At 57.0% G+C, this 20,472-nt stretch overlaps 2 protein-coding genes across 2 annotated transcripts; both read left to right on the plus strand.

Moving 5' to 3' along the window:
- Positions 1-305: 305 nt before the first annotated feature.
- RRP9 (ribosomal RNA processing 9, U3 small nucleolar RNA binding protein) lies at positions 306-5,907 on the plus strand. Its single transcript, XM_059663755.1, has 14 exons — positions 306-372; positions 1,898-2,035; positions 2,362-2,429; positions 2,509-2,550; positions 2,833-2,959; positions 3,479-3,603; positions 3,680-3,772; positions 4,089-4,189; positions 4,267-4,401; positions 4,475-4,537; positions 4,684-4,829; positions 4,909-4,988; positions 5,562-5,635; positions 5,746-5,907. Exons 1-14 carry the CDS (start codon positions 306-308, stop codon positions 5,837-5,839), a joined length of 1,353 nt encoding a protein of 450 aa, XP_059519738.1. The 3' UTR covers positions 5,840-5,907.
- Positions 5,908-8,487: 2,580 nt separating this feature from the next.
- On the plus strand, positions 8,488-11,812 carry LOC132215804 (IQ domain-containing protein F1-like). The gene is made up of 3 exons (XM_059664618.1): positions 8,488-10,073; positions 10,193-10,255; positions 11,219-11,812. Exons 1-3 carry the CDS (start codon positions 9,969-9,971, stop codon positions 11,663-11,665), a joined length of 615 nt encoding a protein of 204 aa, XP_059520601.1. The 5' UTR covers positions 8,488-9,968; the 3' UTR covers positions 11,666-11,812.
- The last annotated feature ends 8,660 nt before the right edge of the window (positions 11,813-20,472 follow it).

Genomic DNA, 20,472 nt, shown 5'->3' on the forward strand with positions numbered 1-20,472 from the left:
TTACTAAACACTGAAATACCTTTAAAATGTGTCGTGGACCCTGGCTGGTTTGCTCAGTGATTGGAGCGTTGGCCTGTGGATGGGAGGGTCGCAGGTTCGATTCCTGGTCAGGGGCAAGTACCTGGGTTGCAGGTTGGATCCCAGGCCCTGGTCCGGGTGCCTGTGGGTGGCAACCAATGGATGATGTTTGTCTCTTTCTCTCTCCCTCCCTCCCACTCTGTCTGAAAATCAAAGGAAATAGTATCCTCGGGTGAGGACTAACAACAACAATAAAAATGTGAAACGTGTTAGACACAGAAGCGTTAATGCAGTGCAATGCAATGCAGTGCTACAGTGACGAGGACACGGTGCACCTCTGCACCCACCACTCAGGTTAACAGCGAGACCATTTGCAGAAACTTAGAAGTCCCAGCTGCCATTCCTGACTGGAGCTAGGAATTTATTTGGTTTCTTCCTTCTTTCCTCCTCCTCCTTTAAAAAAAAATATTTTTATTGACTTCAGAGAAGAAGGGAGAGGGAGGGAGAGATAGAAACACCAGTGATGAGAGAGAATCATGGATCGGCTGCCTCCTGCACACCCCACACTGGGGTTGGAGCCCACAACCCAGGCTTGTGCCCTGACCGGGAATCGAACCGTGACCTCCTGGTTCCTGGGTGGATGCTCAGCCCCAGAGCCCCGCCGGCCGGGCTCCTCTTTCTTCGTTTTTGTCTTCTCGCTCGGGTATGATTTGCGGCAGTGCCGTTCACCTTGCTTCGTGGATAGTTCTGTGAGTTGTGAAGATACGGCAGGGTTTCCTCTCGCGCCAGAATCCCCCAGCTCCCGGGTCAGTTCTCCTCCCGCCCCAGCCACTGCCCCTGGAGTCTTGCCTTTTCCGGAATGGCCCATAGGCGGGATCAGACAGCGTGTGCTTCCCTTCATTTTCGTTTGCGTCCTGTCTGCTGCGTGTGAGCATGGATTGATGAGTCTGGGTAAACTGAGTAGAAGTTCTGACCCTGGCTGTGTACTAAGGAGCATGGTCTGGCCTTGAGGGTTTCCAAGTTCCTTCCTGGGAAAGTCACGGGCAAGGTCATGAATGAGTCCCGGGAACCAGCTGGGGGACCCGCCAGGGACTGGATATGTGCCAGTGTGTGATCGGGGGGAGGGGCTGTCCCGGGTTTTCTGCTTCTGAGTCCCGTGACCTTCGTCCAGCTCCCAGGAGCGAGTCAGGAGGGCTTGTCTTGCTTGAAGTCAGGGGCGGGCATGAGGGGGAGCGGAGCTGCAGCAGCACGAGGGCGAGCCAAGACCACGAAGCTTCAGTGCCATCCGGTCCTCAGGTGGACGCCGTGGCAGGGAGGTGGTGACAGGCCCCACCTGTCTGCTGCAGGGCCTGGCCGCGGGTCGGGCTGGCTGCTCCCCCCCCCCCCCCCCCCCCGGCTGGGGTGGTCGGCGGTTGCTCTGAGCTGCCTGCTCGCCGGGTTGGGTCCCCATCCTTAAAAGAAGGGGAAAGGACCAATTCTGTGGCGCTTTGGACGTGGGACACTGTCGTCACTCGTCATCGCTGGTGTAATGCGTGGAATTCCAGGGCTTAGCATTTTTCTGCAGGATTTTGTGTGCGGAACGTGTCTGCCTGCTGTCAGGGTTGCTGTCGAGACGTCTGAAGCCATTTTGGCTCCTGACCCTTCATTCGTGACCTGCTTTTCTCAGGGGCCTGTAGAGCCTTCCTGTTCCCTGCAGGGATGAGGGAGTCACAGTGGCCTCTGGGCTGCGGTCTGTTTTCACGCTGTCAGGCGCTGGGTGGGCCCTTGCTAAGTCACCTTGTTTTCTGCTGGTGTAAGCACTGCCCATGCGCTGGCAGGGGATGGGAGCAGTGACGGGCAGGGGGAGCAGGCGGTCCTAGTGCCAGCTGAGTGGGGTGAGCCCCCTCTAACCCAGCCCCCGCCCTCAGCCTCGCTCCCAGGAGGACAGAGGAGGAGGAGCAGGAGGAGCTGGAGGAGACCGCGCAGGAGAAGAAGCTGCGCCTGGCCAAGGTCTACCTTGAGCAGCTCCGGCAGCAAGGTGAGCCCAGAGCGGGCAGGTGAGGGGGGGGCCTCTGCAGCTCCTCCCCGATGGGTGACTGACACAGTGCCCTGTGGGCTGCCCTGTGGGAGGCTGGTCTCATGGGTGACCGGGGGGGGGGGAGGGGTAGACAGATCTGGTAAGTGAAGGCAGGGGGTGGGCAGGAGGAACCACTGGCCATGGCTCCCCTGTGCCCGAGGCAGCCTGGACTTCCCGGGGGACAGGGCCCCCGTGTTGGGACCCGGGACTGAGGTGGTGGGTGGGGATCGGAAGGGAAAGCCAAGCGGGTCTGGCCCTGGTTTACTGGTCTGTTCTGCCCGGCACAGAGGACGAGAAGGCCGAGGCCCGCGAGTTTGAGGAGGACCAGGTGGCGGGGCGCCTGAAGGAGGACGTGGTGCGTGTGGAGGCCCACTGGTGGGAGGAAGGCGTGGGCTGGTCTGGCTCGGGGGCCTCACCCAGTCCTCTCCCTGCAGCTCGAGCAGAGGGGCAGGCTGCAGAAGTCGGTGGCGAAGGAGGTGAGTGGGCGGGGCACATGGGTGTAAGATGGGAGGGAATTGGGGGTCCCGCCTGGGTTGGTGGGCAGATGACCCAACTGGGGACTCAGGCTGCGGGGTCTTTGCTCAGGGACATGGTGGGCTTGCAGCCCTGGGTCTGGTTTCCTTCTGGGCGGGAGATGGGGAAGGGTGGTGTGTTTGTGTGCGTGCGTGCGTGTGTGCGTGCGTGCGTGTAGATGGGAGTGTGTAGGGTGGGGGTGCTTTCCTCCCCTCAGTCGCAATGACCCAGTCCTGCCTGCCCAGATCCAGGCCCCAGCCCCGGCCGACATTCGAGTCTTACGGGGCCACCAGCTCTCCATCACATGCTTGGTTATCACCCCTGACGACTTGGCCATCTTCTCCGCCGCCAAAGACTGCACCATCATTAAGTGTGAGTGAGTGCCTGGTGGGTGCAGCCCCAGGGACCATCTGCGGGGGCTGGTCTGGGAGGAAGGAGGAATCAGGACGACCTAAGGCCTGATGGGGAAGCTTCTGGAAGCAGGTTTGTCCCCAGAAGTCTCTGGGTGACTGTGGCAGCTTCTGCCCAGGAGGGGCTCCTGAGCGCCCCGTCACCGTTATGGAGATGGGGAGCAGCGGGAGGAGTCGGGGGTCTGTGCTGCTGGGCCTGGACCAGAGGGCCCTGTCCCTGGCCTCCTGGGTCCGGCCTCCTCCGCCCACAGGAGCAGGAGAACGTCCGTCCCAAAGCACGTCCCTCCCTCCTCCGGGGCTGCGTGGCTGCCCTTTAGGGTTATTGTCCCCACTTCACAGACGAGGAAACTGCGGTGACCTCTCTCTCAGTGGCTGAGCCAGATCTGACCTGAGGCCAGGGCTTGTCCAGGGCCCCACGCTGCCCTGGAGGGGGTGGCACCAGGCCTCTCGCCTATCCCCGCCGTCTCTCTCCCCCGCGCAGGGAGCGTGGAGAGTGGACGGAAGCTTCACGTGATCCCACGTGCCAAGAAGGGCGCGGAGGGCCAGCCCCCCGGCCACAGCAGCCACGTGCTCTGCATGGCCATCTCCTCCGACGGCAAGTACCTGGTAAGGCCGGTGGGCCCTGGGGTGGTGAGAGGTCTGGGCACACGGGCGCCTGTGGCCACTGTCCTCCTCCCCACAGGCCTCGGGCGACCGCAGCAAGCTCATCCTCATCTGGGAGGCCCCGAGCTGCAGGCACCTGTACACCTTCACGGGGCACCGGGACGCCGTGTCGGTGAGGAGTGGGCCTCCGTGCGGGACCTTCAGGGAGCGCCGGGCGGCCGGGCTGGGGATGGGGTGGCTGAGGCTCAGGGAGCCGGGAGCCTGCACGTTGGTGCAGTGAGTGGCGTCGTCAGTCATGACGGGAGAGAGCCGGGAGCTGGGTGGAGCTGCCCCGGGAGCAGGGAGGCCTCTGGGAAGACTGCCGCTGCCAGGGCAGGTGAGGGCAGGTGAGCGGCTGCCGCCTGCAGATAGGGTGGCACCGCTCCCGAGGAGCTGGCTCCCTGTGCCCTCTGCCGCCTGCAGCCCTGCCCTCTCTCCGTGCCCCCCAGGGGCTGGCGTTCCGCCGAGGCACCCACCAGCTCTACAGCACGTCCCACGACCGCTCGGTGAAGGTGTGGAACGTGGCGGAGAACTCCTACGTGGAGACGCTGTGAGTGCGCGTGGGGAGGGTGCGCGTGTGCGTGTGCGTGCGCGATCGTGGGTGACCCAGGCTCTGTGCCCCTCCAGCTTCGGGCACCAGGATGCTGTGGCTGCGCTGGACGCTCTGAGCAGGGAGTGCTGCGTGACGGCGGGCGGCCGGGACGGCACCGTGCGCGTGTGGAAGATCCCCGAGGAGTCCCAGCTCGTCTTCTACGGCCACCAGTAAGGCTGCGGGGACAGCGGGCACGGGGGCGGCTGCGCATGTAGGGGGCACCCCTCACTGCTTCTTTCTTAGGGGCTCCATTGACAACATTCAGCTCATCAACGAGGAGCACATGGTGTCGGGCGCCGACGATGGGTAAGAGGTGCCTCCCCCACGGCCCAGCCCCGGGGCCCCTGCCTGGCAGCAGTTGTAACAGGTTGCACAGATGCAGACGACCTGCTGCGTCCCGGCCCGTGTGCCCTGCCTGCCTGCCTGGCCCTCACTGTGCTCCCTGTCCCCAGCTCCCTGGCCTTGTGGGGCCTCTCCAAGAAACGGCCGCTGGCCCTGCAGCGGGACGCCCACGGGCTGCGGGGCGAGCCGGGCCTGGAGCAGCCCTTCTGGGTGTCGTCAGTGGCCGCCCTGCTCAACACAGACCTCGTGGCCACCGGTGAGCGTCCTGGGTGGTGAGTGCCCTGCGGCAGAGGGGCCCCGGCTGGTGCGGTGCTCACTGTCGCCCTCCCCCCCAGGCTCCCACAGCGCCTGCGTGCGGCTCTGGCGGTGCGGCGAAGGCTTCCGGCAGCTCGACCCTCTCTGCGACATCCCCCTGGTGAGTGGGCCTGAGTGCCCGGCCATCTTGGCCGCACCCCAAGGTCCCTGGACTGTCTTTCTACCAGGAGGGAGCCTCCTCTCCTAGCCCGGGGCCCGGCAGAACCCTCCCTGCTCCTTCCTCTCCCTCCCCCCTGGGTGCTGGGTACGAGGCAGGGAGCCCACGGGCACAGGTGTGATGGGCTCCCTGTGATGGGCTCTCTGTGGCAGTGCCAGGTTGATGCTGAGCTGGGGCGCCCACTTGGGTGACCGCGGGAAGAGTGGCAGGTCTGTCAGTGACGTCTGGTGAAGTGCAGAGCTTGGGTCAAGGGTGATGGCGATGGGGTCTCCAGGCCCCACAGCCAGGGGCCTGGCCCTCGGGGACACTGACGCGCTTGGCGTACACTGTCTCCTTAGTCCTCACAAAGCTCGTGTGGAGGCCGAGGCCCTGGCCCAGGGGTGACGGGCTGGTTTGGGGGCGGGAGGAGGCGGAGCAGGGGTGGAAGGCAGGTCAGCTAAGGCCAAGCCTCGACCCTGATGTGCGGCCGCGGCTGTGGGGGTGCGCTCATCCCTCTGCCGTCACCCCCTTTCCCAGGTGGGCTTCATCAATAGCCTCAAGTTCTCCAGCGCCGGGGACTTCCTGGTGGCCGGGGTGGGGCAGGAGCACAGGTAGGAGGCACCCTGGAGGGGGCGGGGGTAAGGGCACTGGCTGGCGGCTGGGTGGGACCTGGGGTGGGCCTGGGGGCTGCAGCGGCCTCAGCTTCTCCCTCGCCCCGCAGGCTGGGCCGATGGTGGCGGATCAAAGAGGCTCGGAACTCCGTGTGCATCATCCCCTTGCGGAGGGCCCCCAGGCCCACGGCCGCAGGCTCCTGACGCCCGTGCCCTATTTAAGTCCTTCCCACCCGCCCTGCCCTCTTGTATTAAAAGTCTTCTCTTTTGGGCCTTGTCTCCTGTGCCTCTTGCCTGGGGGGGAGGGGTGGCAGGGCCTGGGGAGGGCCACGCTCCGCAGTCTGTCTGCTCTGCCGGCTGGGGCGCTGCCTGCCCTCCGCCAGGAACTTGTGGACGGAGCCCTCCGCACTCCTGGTCCCGGACTGGCACCCTCAGTGACCTCAGGGGCAGGCGGTGGGTCTGAGTGAAGTGAAGTCAGGCTGACCTGCCCCCTCAGGCCAGACCACCCTGGGGAGGGCGACTGCATGTGCTGCCTGGGACGGGGCAGTGAGGCTGGGTGCCCTCCAGGAGCCGGCCGGCCATGACCCTGCGGTGGGTGTGTCAGGAATGTTGGCGCAGGCCCCTGATTGCACCCGCTGGAGGATGCGCTCCTGCGTGGGGTGGGGTGGGCGGGCAGGTGGCCAGGCAGCTGGAGGTGCACTGATGTCCCCTCATCCCCTTGAGGGGGACGAGAAGGAGTGTTAGGGATCCCTTAACCCAGGGTGGGGTGGGGTTTAGGGGATGCTGATGGGATTTACTCCCCATGTTCTGCCTCAGAATGAGCTCACTGATGACAAACTTACCTCCTGAGTGATGCCAGCAACACTGAGATGCCCCTAACATGTGGAGCATTTCCCATTGGCACACCCCCAGGGAGTGATGAAAGCTGGGAAGTGCATGCCCTTGGCGTTGAAGTGGTATCATTTCTCCTGCGGCCTCCATCCTGCGCCGTGGTCAGCTGAGGCTGCCTTGCTGGAGTTGGGCTCATACTTACTTTTCCTTTTTCTTTAAATATATTTTTATTGATTTCAGAGAAGGGAGAGAAAGAAACATCAGTGATGAGAGAGAATCATTGATCGGCTGCCTTCTGCATGCCCAAAGCTGGGGATCAAGCCTGCAACCCCGTCATGTGCCCTGACTGGGAATAGATGTGACCTCCTGGTTCATGGGTTGACTCAACCACTGAGCCATACTGGCTGGGTTCTTAATTTTTTAAATGTTTTTATTTCAACTTCATCTAAAAAAAAAATCAAGGTATAATTTATGTATTGTCGAATGAAAATTTTTTAAATGGGCAGTTAAATGAGTTCTGCAAATGGATGTGTCCCATAATCTACACCTCATCAGCATACAGAACATTTCCATCTTCCCAGAAAGCTCCTTCGTGCCTCTTCCTAATGAATCTCAGCTCTCAGAGGCAAGCACTGCTTGGTTTCCATCACTATATATCCGTTTTGCCTGTTTTAAAACTTCATATAAATGGCATTAAACAGTGCTTTGTGTTTTGGTTTGGCTTTCTTTGCTCAACATGACGACTGTAAGATACACCCAGGCCGCACCTGAAGCTAATACAAAATAATACTGAATGTAAACTGGAGTTGGAAAAAAAAGATATATCCATGTCAATGCATGTGTCATTAACTAGTTCTTTGCTTTTTATTGTTAATACGTCATCTTATGAGTGTACTAAAAACCCACTCTGTAGACATTCGACTCGTTCCAGTATTTGGCTTTTATGATTATAATGCGGCGGGCGTTCTAATGCTCCTGTACCAGCCTGAACACACACGCGCAGTCTCCCGAGTAAACGATACGTGGGAGGGGCTGAGTCCCGCAGTGGGCGAGGGCACGCGCTTCCTGTTATCAGAAACAGCCACTCTGACTTCCAAACTGGTGGTTTCTTCTTGTCAGCAGTCGGTTCCCATGTTTTTCCTTTATGTTTTGCCATCGTTAATGGGTACCTTGCGTTAACGCACCGTGGTCTCACTGTTGCCTTTCCCTAATAAGTAAGGGTGTTGAGCAACTATTCATGTGTTTCGTGGCCATTTGAAGATCTTTTATGAAGTGTGGGTTTAAGCCTTTTGACCATTTTTATTGGGTTGCGTGTCTTTATTGTGTTGTAGAACGTCTTGTATTCTGGTTGTGAGTCCTTTGTCAGATCTGTGTGCTGAAGTCCTCCTAAGTTTGTGGCTTTGGAAGAGTGCCGTCTTGATGAGCAGTTTTTTTTTTAAAAAAAAATACATCTTATTGATTTTTTACAGAGAGGAAGGGAGACAGAGAGTTAGAAACATTGACGAGAGAGAAACATCGATCAGCTGCCTTCTGCACATCTACTAGGGATGTGCCTGCAACCCAGGTATATACCCTTGACTGGAACCGAACCCGGGACCCCTCAGTCCGTAGGCTGACGCTCTATCCACTGAGCCACACCGGCTTCGGCTTGAGCAGCTTTAATTTGGACAAAGCCAGCCTGTCAGTGTTTCAGAGCTTGTGCTCTATCCTGCCTTCGTTGACTTCAGGGTCACAAAGGGATTCCCACGGCTTTTCTTCTGTGAGCTTTGTAGTTTTTTTTGTTTTTTGTTTTTTTGTTTTTTTAATTTTTATATGTATTTTATTGAGTTTTTACAGAGAGGAAGGGAGAGAGATAGAGAGTTAGAAACATCGATGAGAGAGAAACATTGATCAGCTGCCTCCTGCACATCTCCTACTGGGGATCTGCCCGCAACCCAGGTACATGCCCTTGACCGGAATCGAACCTGGGACCTTTCAGTCCGCAGGCCGACGCTCTATCCACTGAGCCAAACCGGCTTCGGCAAGCTTTGTAGTTTTTGCTTCAGTGTTTGCTTAGGCCTGTGGTAGATCTTGAATTAATTTTTTTTTTTTGATCTATGATATTAGATAAGGGTCAAATTTTTTCCCCATTGAAAAATGCATTTCCTTTCTGCATGGAATTATCTGGGTACATTAAAAAAAATCAATGGACTGTAAATGTGAGTCTGTTTCTGGCTTCTCCATTGTTTCATTGACCTGTTTGTCTCTCCTTACACACTAAAACCACGTTGTCTTGATTACTGTAACTTGATAGTTTTTCAAGACAGTAAACCATTGTCTTGAAATCAGATGATGTAAATCTTTAACCTTGCACTTCTATATCAAGAATTTGCCAACTTTTTGTTGATGTGTAGAAATAGATTTTTGTTTATTGCCCTGTGTCTTTCAATTTTGGGGGTGCTTTTTATTTTATCTGTCATGTTAATTTTTCTTCCCCTAAATGTAATGCAACTTAAAAAAAATACTTTTTACTGATTTCAGAGAGAGCAAAAGAGAGGGGGAGAGAGATAGAAATATCAATGATGAGAGAGAATCATCAATCAGCTGCCTCCTGCACACCCCCCTGCTGGGGATCGAGCCCACAACCCGGGCATGTGCCCTGACCTGGAATTGAACCGTGACCTCCTGGTTCATGGTAATTATGTATCTTGATGGTTTTATTTACTTAAATGGGGTCATACTGATCTTCAACTTTTTTCACTTAGAAATGCATCTTGAGCCCGGCTGTGGCTCAGTGCTTGAGTATTGACCTATGAACCAGGGGGTCACGGTTCGATTCCTGGTCAGGGCACATGCCCGGGTTGTGGGCTACATCCTCAGTAGGGGGTGTGCAGGAGGCAGCCGGTCAATGATTCTCATAATTAATGTTTCTCTCTCCCTCTCCCTCCTCTGTGAAATCAATAAAAATATATTTTTTATAAAAATGCATCTTGGATATACTTCCACATCAGGACATATAGATCAAATTCATTGTTTTCTAACAGCTACATAGTATTCTAGAGTGTGGATGGACTGTAAACTGTTAGGCCAATCCCCAGTTTACCAGTTGGGGAGGGTCATCTTTCACACCTTGACGTCAGTGGGCCAGTGCTTCTGGTGTCTGGGCTTTGGCCACTTCCAGCAGAAAAGAATGGAGAGACCTTTGTCTTTTCCTCGGAGCAGGCTCAGCGATTGGGAGCCATCTGGTTCCTGAGTCATAGCTGCCCTTATGACATCATAGCTCCCCCCCCCGCCCACTCTTTCCCCATGCCGTGGCTAGAGTAACAGACCTGAGGGGATTTGAACCATCTACACCCAACCCATGTGGGACCAATGGTAAGAGACAGATGCAGGCTTTTTAGGGGTGTCCCCACAGGATGAGGGGGCACCCTGACACCTGAATACGCTGGGAGCCCCGGAAGCTGAGGACTGTGGGATACTGAAGGGAGAATCTCTCCATCCCCCCAACTGCTGATAGCAGGAGATGGACCAGCCTGAGAACACTGACGAACGCCCCGAAGAGCCTCGGCCGCAGGGGGAGCCAACGGGCTCGCCCCCAGCACCGCGGGCCCTAGAGGCCAAGGCGGAGGTAGGTGCCCTGACCGGGTCCGGCCTGTCTCCTAGGGCCGGTGGCTGGTGTCTTCGCGGCCCAGAGCTAAGGACAGGAACCAACTCCTCGTCTGTCCTCTTCCCCCATTTCTTTTTCAGGCGAACAATGCGAATACAGTTGAGGCAAAGAAAGTGGATAATGCTAATGAAGGACCCAAAAAAGTATGACTCCCCCAGACACAGGGCTGGGGGGCGGGGCTGGGTCTGCGGAATGGAGTGGCCCGCACAGGAGAAGGGGCCCTGGGAAGGGCTGCGAGCTTGTGCATGTATGTTTGCCTGTTCGTTAAGATTAAAGTGGGGAAGTGAGGACGAGGAGAGATGGGCGGTGGAGCTGCAAGCATGTCAAACTCGCGGCCGTGGCCTGGTGTGGAGGAAACTTCCTTTTGGTTAATCTTCACCTGAGGATACTGTTCCCATTGCTTTTCGGAGAGTGTGCAAGGGAGGACAGGAGGGGGGAGGGAGGGAGGAAGAGAGAGAGAGAGAGAGAGAGATCATTGTTTGCTTCTAGCACCTGCCCTGAACGGGGTAGGGAGCAAATCCCCAACCCAGGTATGTGCCCTTAACCGGGAATCGAACCTGTGACCCTTTGGTGCACAAGCCAACGCTCTAACCACTGAGCCCACTGGCCAGGGCCGGAGGAAACTTAATACTGTGGCATGCAGGGGAGGAGCATGCTGTGGACTGGAGTTGGGGCGAAAGACGAAAAGGCCGAACTAGCAAAAGATGCCCCTTCTCCAGGAGGCGGGTGGGGCCTGGGGGAGGGGTCATGGATCCGGGGCAGGTAAACACGGTCACCCTTTGACCGACAGCTCATGGTGCTCTTGCCCCTGGCTGGCCTCCCAGAGCACATGAAACTGGCCGCCAGGGCCGATGTGATCCCATTTTATGGATGGGAACTCGGAGGCTCAGCGGTCAGCCAGGGAGGGACACAGACAGGACACCGGCTTGGCCTCTGGTTCCAGTCAGGGCCCTGCCCAGTGTGTCTGAGGCCGGGGAGGAGGGGTGATTCCTGAGAGGGAGTCCGGGTCCCTTCGTGGCAAACCCCCGGATCTGAAGTGGGGCCGGGGGGGGGGGCGGGGGGGGGGCGGCACACTCTGAACGGCCTCTTTTTTTTTTTCTTGCAAGATCTTACAACACAAAAGTAGGCCCCCCCCTCGCGACCCGGAAGTGGTGAAGATCCAGGCCTGGTGGCGGGGCATCCTGGTGCGCCGGTCGCTGCTGTTCGCGGCCCTCGGAGCCCTGACCATCCAGCGCTGGTGGAAGCAGGTCCGCACGCGGGCGCTGGAGGCGCGGCGGCGGGCGGTGCTGGAGGCCTTCACGCGGAAGGAGTGGGCCGCGGTCAGGCTGCAGGCCTGGGTCCGCATGTGGCGCATCCGCCTGCGCTACTGCCGCCTGCTCCACGCCGCCCGCATCATCCAGGGCCATTGGCGGTGCCGCCCCTGCGGCTCGCGGGGCTTCATTAAGGGCCACTACCGCGTCACGGCCAACCAGCTGCACCTGGAGCTGGAGATCGTGCTGGGCTCCGAGCCCTGCATCGTGTCGGAGTGTATTCCCCTCCCAGTAAAGCAGTGACGTCCGTCCGCCTGTGTGTCGGGCCAGCTCCGGAGGGCAGGGCGGGCGGCGGGCGCTCGGCGTCTCCTCCGCCCGCTCGGAGGAGGACTTGGAGCCCCTGCCGGACTGAGCAGAGGCTGGGATTGGGGGGCGAGTTGGGGGCACAGGTCTGCCACGCCGGCCGACTCGGCCAACTCGGAGCATCGGTGTTGGGTCTGCAGAGAGCGACGCCCGAGGCTGTGGGTCGCGGAAGCCTCGAGGGTGGAGGGTGGTAACGGCAATGGCAGCCCGTTTGCCAGGGATTTGCCCACCCAGGTCTGCTTGGTCTCCCGCCCCCGTGATTGACAGGAGCCCACCCACCCCAAACTCTGGGATCCAGGCTCCTGTGGCTCGTAAACGGCCCCGGTACTCACAGGTGGGGAGACCCCGAAGGAAGAGGCCGGCGGCTCCCGGCTCCTGGGCGCAGGTCAGCCAGCAGGGAGCTCACACACGAGGCTGGTCCTGGGGACCAAGACGGGCGATCTCTGCCCCCGCCCACCGGGATCTGAAGAGTGAACAGAGGCCTTACTGGGCCCATCACACCCGCCGTCCAGGGGTCTCAACGCCGCACTACCACCTCCAGGCTGCGCCCTTGAAAGCAGCTCCCGTGGGAACGGGCCGGGTACCACCTAATGTCTGTCAGCATCAGGGCAAGGACAGTCGCACCACAAACCTTGAACACTGGCAGCCGGGGACAGACGGCGTTCCTGGGTGGGGGCCGCTGCATAACGAGCACACCCGGTGCATCATGGTGGGGGCGCTGCCTGTCCCGGCCCTCGGGGAACATCGGGGAACAGACAGGGGCCCAGGTCCGCCCACCTTCCTATCCGTCATCACCCTGGTGCCTCCAGCCCCGTCTAAAACCCAGGCGTCACCAAGTGTTCTCGTCACATATCCGGCACAGAACTTGTCCGTAACATTGCCTCCCACTCCCCCGAATCCATCTTTGGATTTGATCTCCCCTGTCTGTCCCCACCTCCCACGGCTGCCTCTGTCCTGTGCGGGCACTGCCCCTCCCTGCCTGAGCCCCTGGCCGGGCCATCACCCCCTCCTGTGGCCGCTGTCCCGTGTGAAGGCTCCACTCACCGACGTGGCTGATGGGAATTGCCAGGTGGCCTCCGGGAAACTCTTGCTGGGCCCAAGTCCTGACTTTGCCACTGAGGGTCCCTCCGCCCCGCCCCACCCCGGTGCGATACCGGTTACCACGGCGCCCGGGAACCCTCACAAGCCTGGTTCTGACCCTCGGTGCCCACAGGCCCCTGTGTGGACTCCTCTCTGCCAGGGCCCCTGTGGGGCACATCTCGATGTCAACACCTTCCTCACCCCCTTGGCATCCACACCTGCTCCAGGCCATGGTGGCTCTTAACCCCCACCCCCAGGTACACCTAGGACACCCTGTCCAGCCCAATGCCTGCCAGACGGAGTTGTTCAGGAAGGAGAGAGAGGAAAATGAAGGAAAGGATGTGTGGACACTGAGATTTCAATTAAAAAAAAAAACAGCAACAAGCCCTAGGCAGTGTGGCTCAGTGGATAGAGCATCACCTGTGGACTGAAGGGTCCTGGGTTCAATTTCATCAAGGGCACATGCCCGGGTGGCAGGCTCGATCCCCAGTAGGGGGTGTGCAGGAGGCAGCCGATCAATGATTCTCATCATTGATGTTTCTATCTTCCCCTCTCCCTCTCTGAAATCAATAAAAAAAAAAAATATATATATATATATATATATATATATAGAGAGAGAGAGAGAGAGAGAGAGAGAGAGAGAGAGAAAGAGAGAGAGAGAGAGACAGAGACAGAGAGGTGGGGGGTGAGCACCCAACTACGGATCACAAGCTTTGGAGGAAACCAGGACATGAAAGAGCCCCTCAATTCAACACAAGAAACATGGCAGCCATGAGCGCCCCGGACAGCCCTTTACAGACATGAAACTGGTCTTCTCGGGGTGGGGAGGTGTTTGGGTGGCGCCGAGCAAACTCCATTAACAAAGCATCTCTGGCTCGGAGAGGAGCCGCGCTAAACTCACCGTGGTCGTGGTCGTGGTTTTGGTCGTGGTCGTGGTCGTCAATGGGCAGGATGGGCAGGATGGAGGTAGCCATGTGCTGGCTCGCGAGTGGGAAGTGCGCACGAGGAGCCCTCCTGGGGGCAGCGCGAAAGGGCAGAGGAAGGAAAAGGTTTCAAATAGCAGATAAAGCCCTGGTCTGGGTGGCATCACCCCGTGCCCACAGGGCGCCGCTCCATCCCGCTCAGGGCACATGCCCAGTCGCGGGCTTGATCCCAGTAGGGGGCGTGCAGGAGGCAGCCGATCAGCTATGTTTCTCTTTGCCTCTCTCTAAAAATAAAAATGTTGAAAATAATTTTTTTAAGTAAATAAAAGAACGGAGCACAGACCCAGAAGTTCCCGTCACGGTTGAGTGCGGTTCCCGGGAAGGGAGAGCGGAGCGGAGAAGGGGAGCCTTCCGAGCGTGCACGGGCGGCCCCCCAAGGTGAGCCAGATGGGGCTGCGAGCAGGTCGCCGCGGGGCCCCACGACTGATGCGATCAGCGTTTAAGGGGGCCGTCCACCAAGCACCGCCGCCTTCTCGGCCCTGTGTTGCGGGGGGGGGGGGGGGGGTGGGAATGGGCGCCTCCACGCCGGAGGGAAAAGGCACTGAAGCGCTGAGCGCTGCGCCACCTCAACTGTCACCCAGGGTGCGGGCGAGGACGGCGTCTTTGTGAATTCGGTTTCCATCAGGCTTCTCCCAAGTGTTTCTGGGAGGTGAACTGTGACAGAAAACGCGTCCGGAGAATGAGCCGGCGCACGGTCACTGACAGAAGCGCGGAGGACAGGTGCCCGTCTGAAACTCCTACAGACAGGAGTTTTCTATTCAAAGATGTGTATTTCTTTTTAAAAATCCTTCCCAAGGACATGTGTTTAGTTTTTGCCGTTGTTAATCCTCACCCAAGGAGTGAGGGTGTATTTTTCCATTGATTTTTAGAGAGTAGAAGGGAGGGGAGAGAGAGAGAAACACCAATGTGAGAGAGGCATCAGTTGGTGTCCTCCCACATGTGCAACCCAGGTATGTGCCCTTGACTAGGAATCGAACCTGAGACCCTCAGGTGTGAAGGCTCTAACCACTGAGTATACCGGCCAGTGCCGAGGATGTTTTTGTCTATTTGAGAGAGAGAGGGAGGGGAGGGGAGGGGAGGGGAGGGGAGGGGAGGGAGAAACATCTATCAGTTGCCTCTGGTACACACGCTGATGGGATGGCACCACACCCTGGGCATGTGCCCTGATCAGGAATTGAACCCACAACTCTTTGGTGCACAGGACAACGCTCTGGCCCAGCCACACGGGCTAGGGTGCACAGTAGGCATTTAAAGTTACAGGGAATTAACTGTGAGGGTCGGATGGCTACTTCTAGGTCCACTGAAGCTCTAAGCGAGATAACAGAAGGCTCAGAGCGCATCTAAAGGCAATTACACTCTAAGTGCAAAAGCAGCGGCCTCCTCTGAGCCTATAGAGACGCTCTCATCTACCCGGAAAGCCGAGGGCAGAGAAAGCCGAGGGCCAGGCCAGGACACGTGGCCAACCTCTTGCGAAGGTTCAACTCTCCACCAAGGTAGGGTGCTGGGCCCAGATCCGGGCAGGAGAAAGAACGGAAGTCTGACACGTGGGCTGGGATCCCCTGGGTTGATGGCCCCCCAAAACTTGCATTCCCAGGCCCCCCGGACCCTTTGAGTCTGAATGGCAGGCCTCCCTGAGCTCACCGCTGTTCCCCACCACCCCGTCTCCGCTCAGACCGTGGGCTTACGGGGCCCCTTGGCAGCAGCAGACAGAGGAACACGCCGGAGCCCGATGTGTGGATTGTTGAGCTTAGGATGGGCGTGCCACCCCAGCAGGCAGCAGCTGAGTGGAGCCTCCCTCCAGGGAGGCCCAAGAGGCAGTGGTGAAGGGAGGTCCTCTCCAGGGTGGCTTCTGGCTGCGCCCTCTTGTGTGGGAGGAGACGTGCCTGGGGTAGTTGAAGGGGACCTCGTAGCAGTGGCGAATGGCTACGGGTCGGCTTCCTGGGAACACGGGTGGCTGATACAATGAATACCCATAAGCTTTTTATTAAAAAATTATGTTTATTGATTTCAGAGAGGAAGGGAGAGGGAGAGAGAGAAACATCAATAATGAGAGAATCATGGATCGGCTGCCTCCTGCACGCCCCCCACTGGGGATGGAGCCCGCAAACCCGGGCCTGTGCCCTGAATGAGAATCGAACCGTGACCTCCTGGTTCACAGGCCGACGCTCAAGCACTGAGCCACGCCGGCCAGGCCTCATAAGCTTTAAGCACTTCATATTTTCATAACGTTTGTCCAACTCAGCCTTTTTTTTTTTTTTTTTTTTTTTTTTTTAAGCTCCACACATCTTTTCACCATCAGTTTTATCACATCTTCGCAGATTCCACTTCAGGGTGTAGTGAGTTGGTGTTTTCTCAGCGTCTCCCACAAACACTTGCCTTGGTTTCATGCAGACGCTCACAGAGCCTGGGTCCTCCCGTCACTTCCAAGTTGGCAGCCGCCCCCTTGGACGAGCAACAGCAGAGCGGTATTGGCGACATCTGCCGGCTCGTTAAGAGCCAAGGAAACCCACTCGAAACCATCTGGCTCGCCTTTAATTGACTATTGATTTTATTCCCAGTGTCTTCAACTCTTGGCACAGCTCGCTCACGGAAAGGCTAATGGTGTTAAGTTTATTTTCTCCGGACACAGGTTTTTTCTCTTCCAGTGGCTACAATTAAACATGATTTAATTAACTCGCCACTCGTCAACATCTCCTCTCGCCCGGCGAACGAAGGAGCAGTTGGGAAGCTGCTGGCAGACTCACCCGTCTTTTATTTTCGGGAAGACAGTCACTGGGATGAGAGTCAACGTGGAGCACGGCCACGTTTCACACTCAGCGCTCTCTGGGGAGCCAGGACCCTGTGGGTGGAGAGAGGTCTGGCGCCGTAGTGTTAGCGCAGCGAGTGCCTGCGCCATGCACGGCGCCGGCCTTTGTCTTCAGTGCGACGTGCAAGGCCCACGTCCCCCCCCCCCCCCCCCCCCCGTTTCTAGTTTTGCAGGATGGGTAGGCCCTGGCCAGGGAGAATAAGTCACAGCCTAGCAGTGCGTGTGGCCCGCCAAACACGGGGTGCTTTGCTGTGTGCAACCGACGGCAGACTGGGGCGTTCGATGGGCCAACTCGTCTTGTGCCGGGATCCCTAAGACCCACTCTGAGATGGGAGTTGGCCTGTGCTCTCGTAAGGAAGTGAGTGAAGTATCCATCTTATATAAAAACTGCTGTTTGAAATTTTAACCCTGATAGTATGGCTTCTGTCTTAAATGATAAGGAAAATAAGACTACACCCATTCCAGAGAGTCCGTAAGCCATGCCCCAGACAGAGCTGTCAGTGCTGACACCCAGACAGTCGCCAGGCCTTGAGATATGGTGTCATGGCCCCTTCCCAGCACGCGGGCCTTCTTTCTCAGAAGGCCTGGAAGTCTCATTCCAAATTTGGGAGACAAAGGACTGGAAAAAGTATAAATAAAGAGAGTTTCCTCCATATTGGGGGCCCAGAATTTGAAAGAAACATTTTTCTCTGGGCCTGCACAGAATTTAATAATAAAATGTAACTCCTGTAGTCGGCACCGCAGTTCAGCCCTTGCTACGGCAGGGTGCTGTAACTGTAGTCGCTGGCCAGCACAATAAAGGCTCCTAAATCTTGATCTGAGTCCCGGGTGGTCGTCTCCCTGGGTCGCCCCATTACAGTGAGGAGTACAATAGTGGGCGAGGAACGAAGCTGACCTGTAACACCTGCACACTGACCCCAGCCAATCCTACAGAACGCGTGGCAGCTGCGAGGGCTCGTTCAGAATCATTCCCAGTTCGGGCCCGGGGGCGGGGGCAGGGGGCAGCCTGGCCTTCGTTTTCTCCTGCACGCCTTTGCCAGGGCTGCCGTAACCGAGTGCCACCCATGCGTGGCTCAGAGCAGCAGACATTGGTTGTCTCACCTCTCTAGAGACCAGGAGTCCAGAATCGATGCGCTGGCAGGGCCGTGTTCCCTCTGAAACCGGAGGGGGACGATCTTTGCTTCCTTCCGGCTCCTGGCGAGGCTTTTGGCGTCTTTGGAGTTCCTTGGCTTACAGATGCATCACTCCAGTCCCACGATGCCAGGTGTCCTTTCTGCAGTCTGGCAGCTTTTGCTTAGCTGATTTTTAAAGATGCAGGATGGCGGTTTCTTGGATTTTTCTTCTTCTTCTAGAAACAATGAGACTCAGAAGTATGGGAAAAGCATGTTGATGCTGGGGTCCATGTTCAGAACTGAGTCTCTGAGTGAGGCAGCGCTGGGACCAAGTGTCGGCTCCGTGGCTGATCTGCTGGGAGACCAGGGTGAGCCAGGTAAGATCTCTGCACTTCATTTTCCTCACCTGTGAAGTGCAGGGATGTCATTACTCCCTTGATCTTGCCAAGGACATTAGAACTAGGGACTAGACCAGTGATGGCGAATCTATGACACGCGTGTCAGAGGTGACACGCGAACTCATTTTTTTGGTTGATTTTTCTTTGTTAAATGGCATTTAAATATATAAAGTAAATATCAAAAATATAAATATTTGTTTTACTATGGTTGCAAATATCAAAAAATTTCTATATGTGACACGGCACCAGAGTTAAGTTAGGGTTTTTCAAAATGCTGACACGCCGAGCTCAAAAGGTTCGCCATCACTGGACTAGACTCTGGGTGACTGATATGGGTCTTCTTAGAGTGGAAGAAAGGCCTTTTTCTATTTTTCTTCTTCTTCTTTTTTTTTTTTTTTTACTGTGGCCTTTCGCAATATATGAGAAGCACCTGGCAATTAAACCCCAAGATTGTTAGCTCCTCTGGTTCAAACAGCCCCTCTGTTCAAACTGAAAGACAACATAAGCTACTCTCAAGGCTACATTCTTACATACATACCCTCCTCCCTGCTGGTTTACAACCCAGGGATAATTAGTAGAAAGTTCCCTTTCCCCCTCCTCTTCAAACAAACCTCCTGCATTGAGTGTCTGCCCCCTGGTGGTCAGTGTGTGTCATAGCGACCGGTCATTCTGTAGTTCGGTCGATTTGCATATTAGGGTTTTATTATATAGGATATCGTCCCTTAAATGAATTAAATTCGTTGAGTGGATACCGGCCAGGCTTTAGTGCGTATCATGATGTACTTTTGTGTCTCTGGGTCAGTGTCCGGCCACTGTGCCAGGAGAGAAAGGACAGGTGTCCTAGGTTTTCCTCCGGCGGCTCTGCTGCTGGGCAAGGTCCTGGTGCTGAGTCACAGGCACCCTTGTGACGTCATGGCTCTCCTCCCTTATCTCTCCTGCCCCCAGAGCTGTGGCTGGAGAAGCACGGACCCAAGAGGGATGGGAACATCTAGCCCCTGACCATGGGTAATTCAGTGCAGATCTGAGGCCATCTGACCATCTAGCCCAAGTCCCGAGCCAGCGTTTAAGGTTTTGTGAATTGCGTTCAGATCCACCCAGGCTTTCTCCGAGGACGTGCACTGCCCAGAGTTCCGCTGGGGGGGGGGGGCAGGGGAGATTCTCCCCAGGTGTGAGGTCCTAGGACAGGCAGGAAGCTGAGAGTGGGGTTGACTTGGCACCCAGTCGGGGGGGGGGGGAGGGCACTTTTACTTTTTCCCATGGTTTTCTCTCTAGACCAGCGGTTCTCAACCTGTGGGTCGCGACCCCTTTGAGGGGTGGACGACCCTTTCACAGGGGTTGCCTAAGACCATCGGGAAACACATATATAATTACATATTGTTTTTGTGATTAATCACTATGCTTTAATTATGTTCAATTTGTAACAATGAAATTGGGGGTCACCACAACATGAGGAACTGTACTAAAGGGTCGCGGCCTTAGGAAGGTTGAGAACCACTGCTCTAGACGCTGGTTACAGGAAGTTAGCAAACCTTCCGCATTTCATCATGACCTCCCATCGGAGATCATGCTGAGATCACAGTGCTGGAACAGAGCTAGAAGGGGCAAGAGCTAGGAGAAGGGACTCCACCTCCTTCCGCGGGGCTCAGACTCGACTGGGTTGGGGAGAGCTTCGACTTGTGACATGTCTGGCCCTCGCGGCCCGGTGGAGTGACCCAAAGGTGGATGCCCATGTCGTGTTGTCGAGAGACGCCAGCCAGTGCAAGGGCACTTCTCAACATGACACCAGGACGGGAGGCATAAACCCAGGGTGTGCCAGGCTGGCGGGTGCATGGTCCCCGTGCCCAGAGCCGGGGTGAACGGGGACTGGCTGTCCTCCCCCCCCCCCCCCCGCCGTCTCCTCCTCAGGCTGAGCCATGAGGGTCTGGCCAAGGTGTGTGCTTGTGCCGGGGAGGGGGCCAAAGCGTGTGAACCCAGAGCCCACGGGGTTGGGAGCTACAAGGCGGGGACTGTGTGTGGGGAATGCAAAGGCCAATGTGCAGGAAGACTGGGGCTGGAGCGTGTGTGTGCATGTGTGTGCGTGTGACGTGTGCACACACGTGCAGGTGTGATGTGTGCATGTGTGCACGCGTGTGCATGTGTGATATGTGTGATGTGTGCATGTGTGACATGTGTGCACGTGGAACTTTGTACTGATGTCTTTACTAGGGTTTAAGCTCTTTTTAAAAATTTTTATTTCAGAGAGGAAGGGAGAGGGAGAGAATCATTGATCGGCTGCCTCCTGCACACCCCCCACTGGGGATTGAGCCCCCAGTCGGGGCCTGTGCCCTTGGCCAGAATCGAACTTGAGACCCTCCAGTCCACAGGCTGA

The sequence above is a fragment of the Myotis daubentonii genome, chromosome 14 (assembly GCF_963259705.1).
Source record: "Myotis daubentonii chromosome 14, mMyoDau2.1, whole genome shotgun sequence".
Classification (NCBI taxonomy): domain Eukaryota; kingdom Metazoa; phylum Chordata; class Mammalia; order Chiroptera; family Vespertilionidae; genus Myotis; species Myotis daubentonii.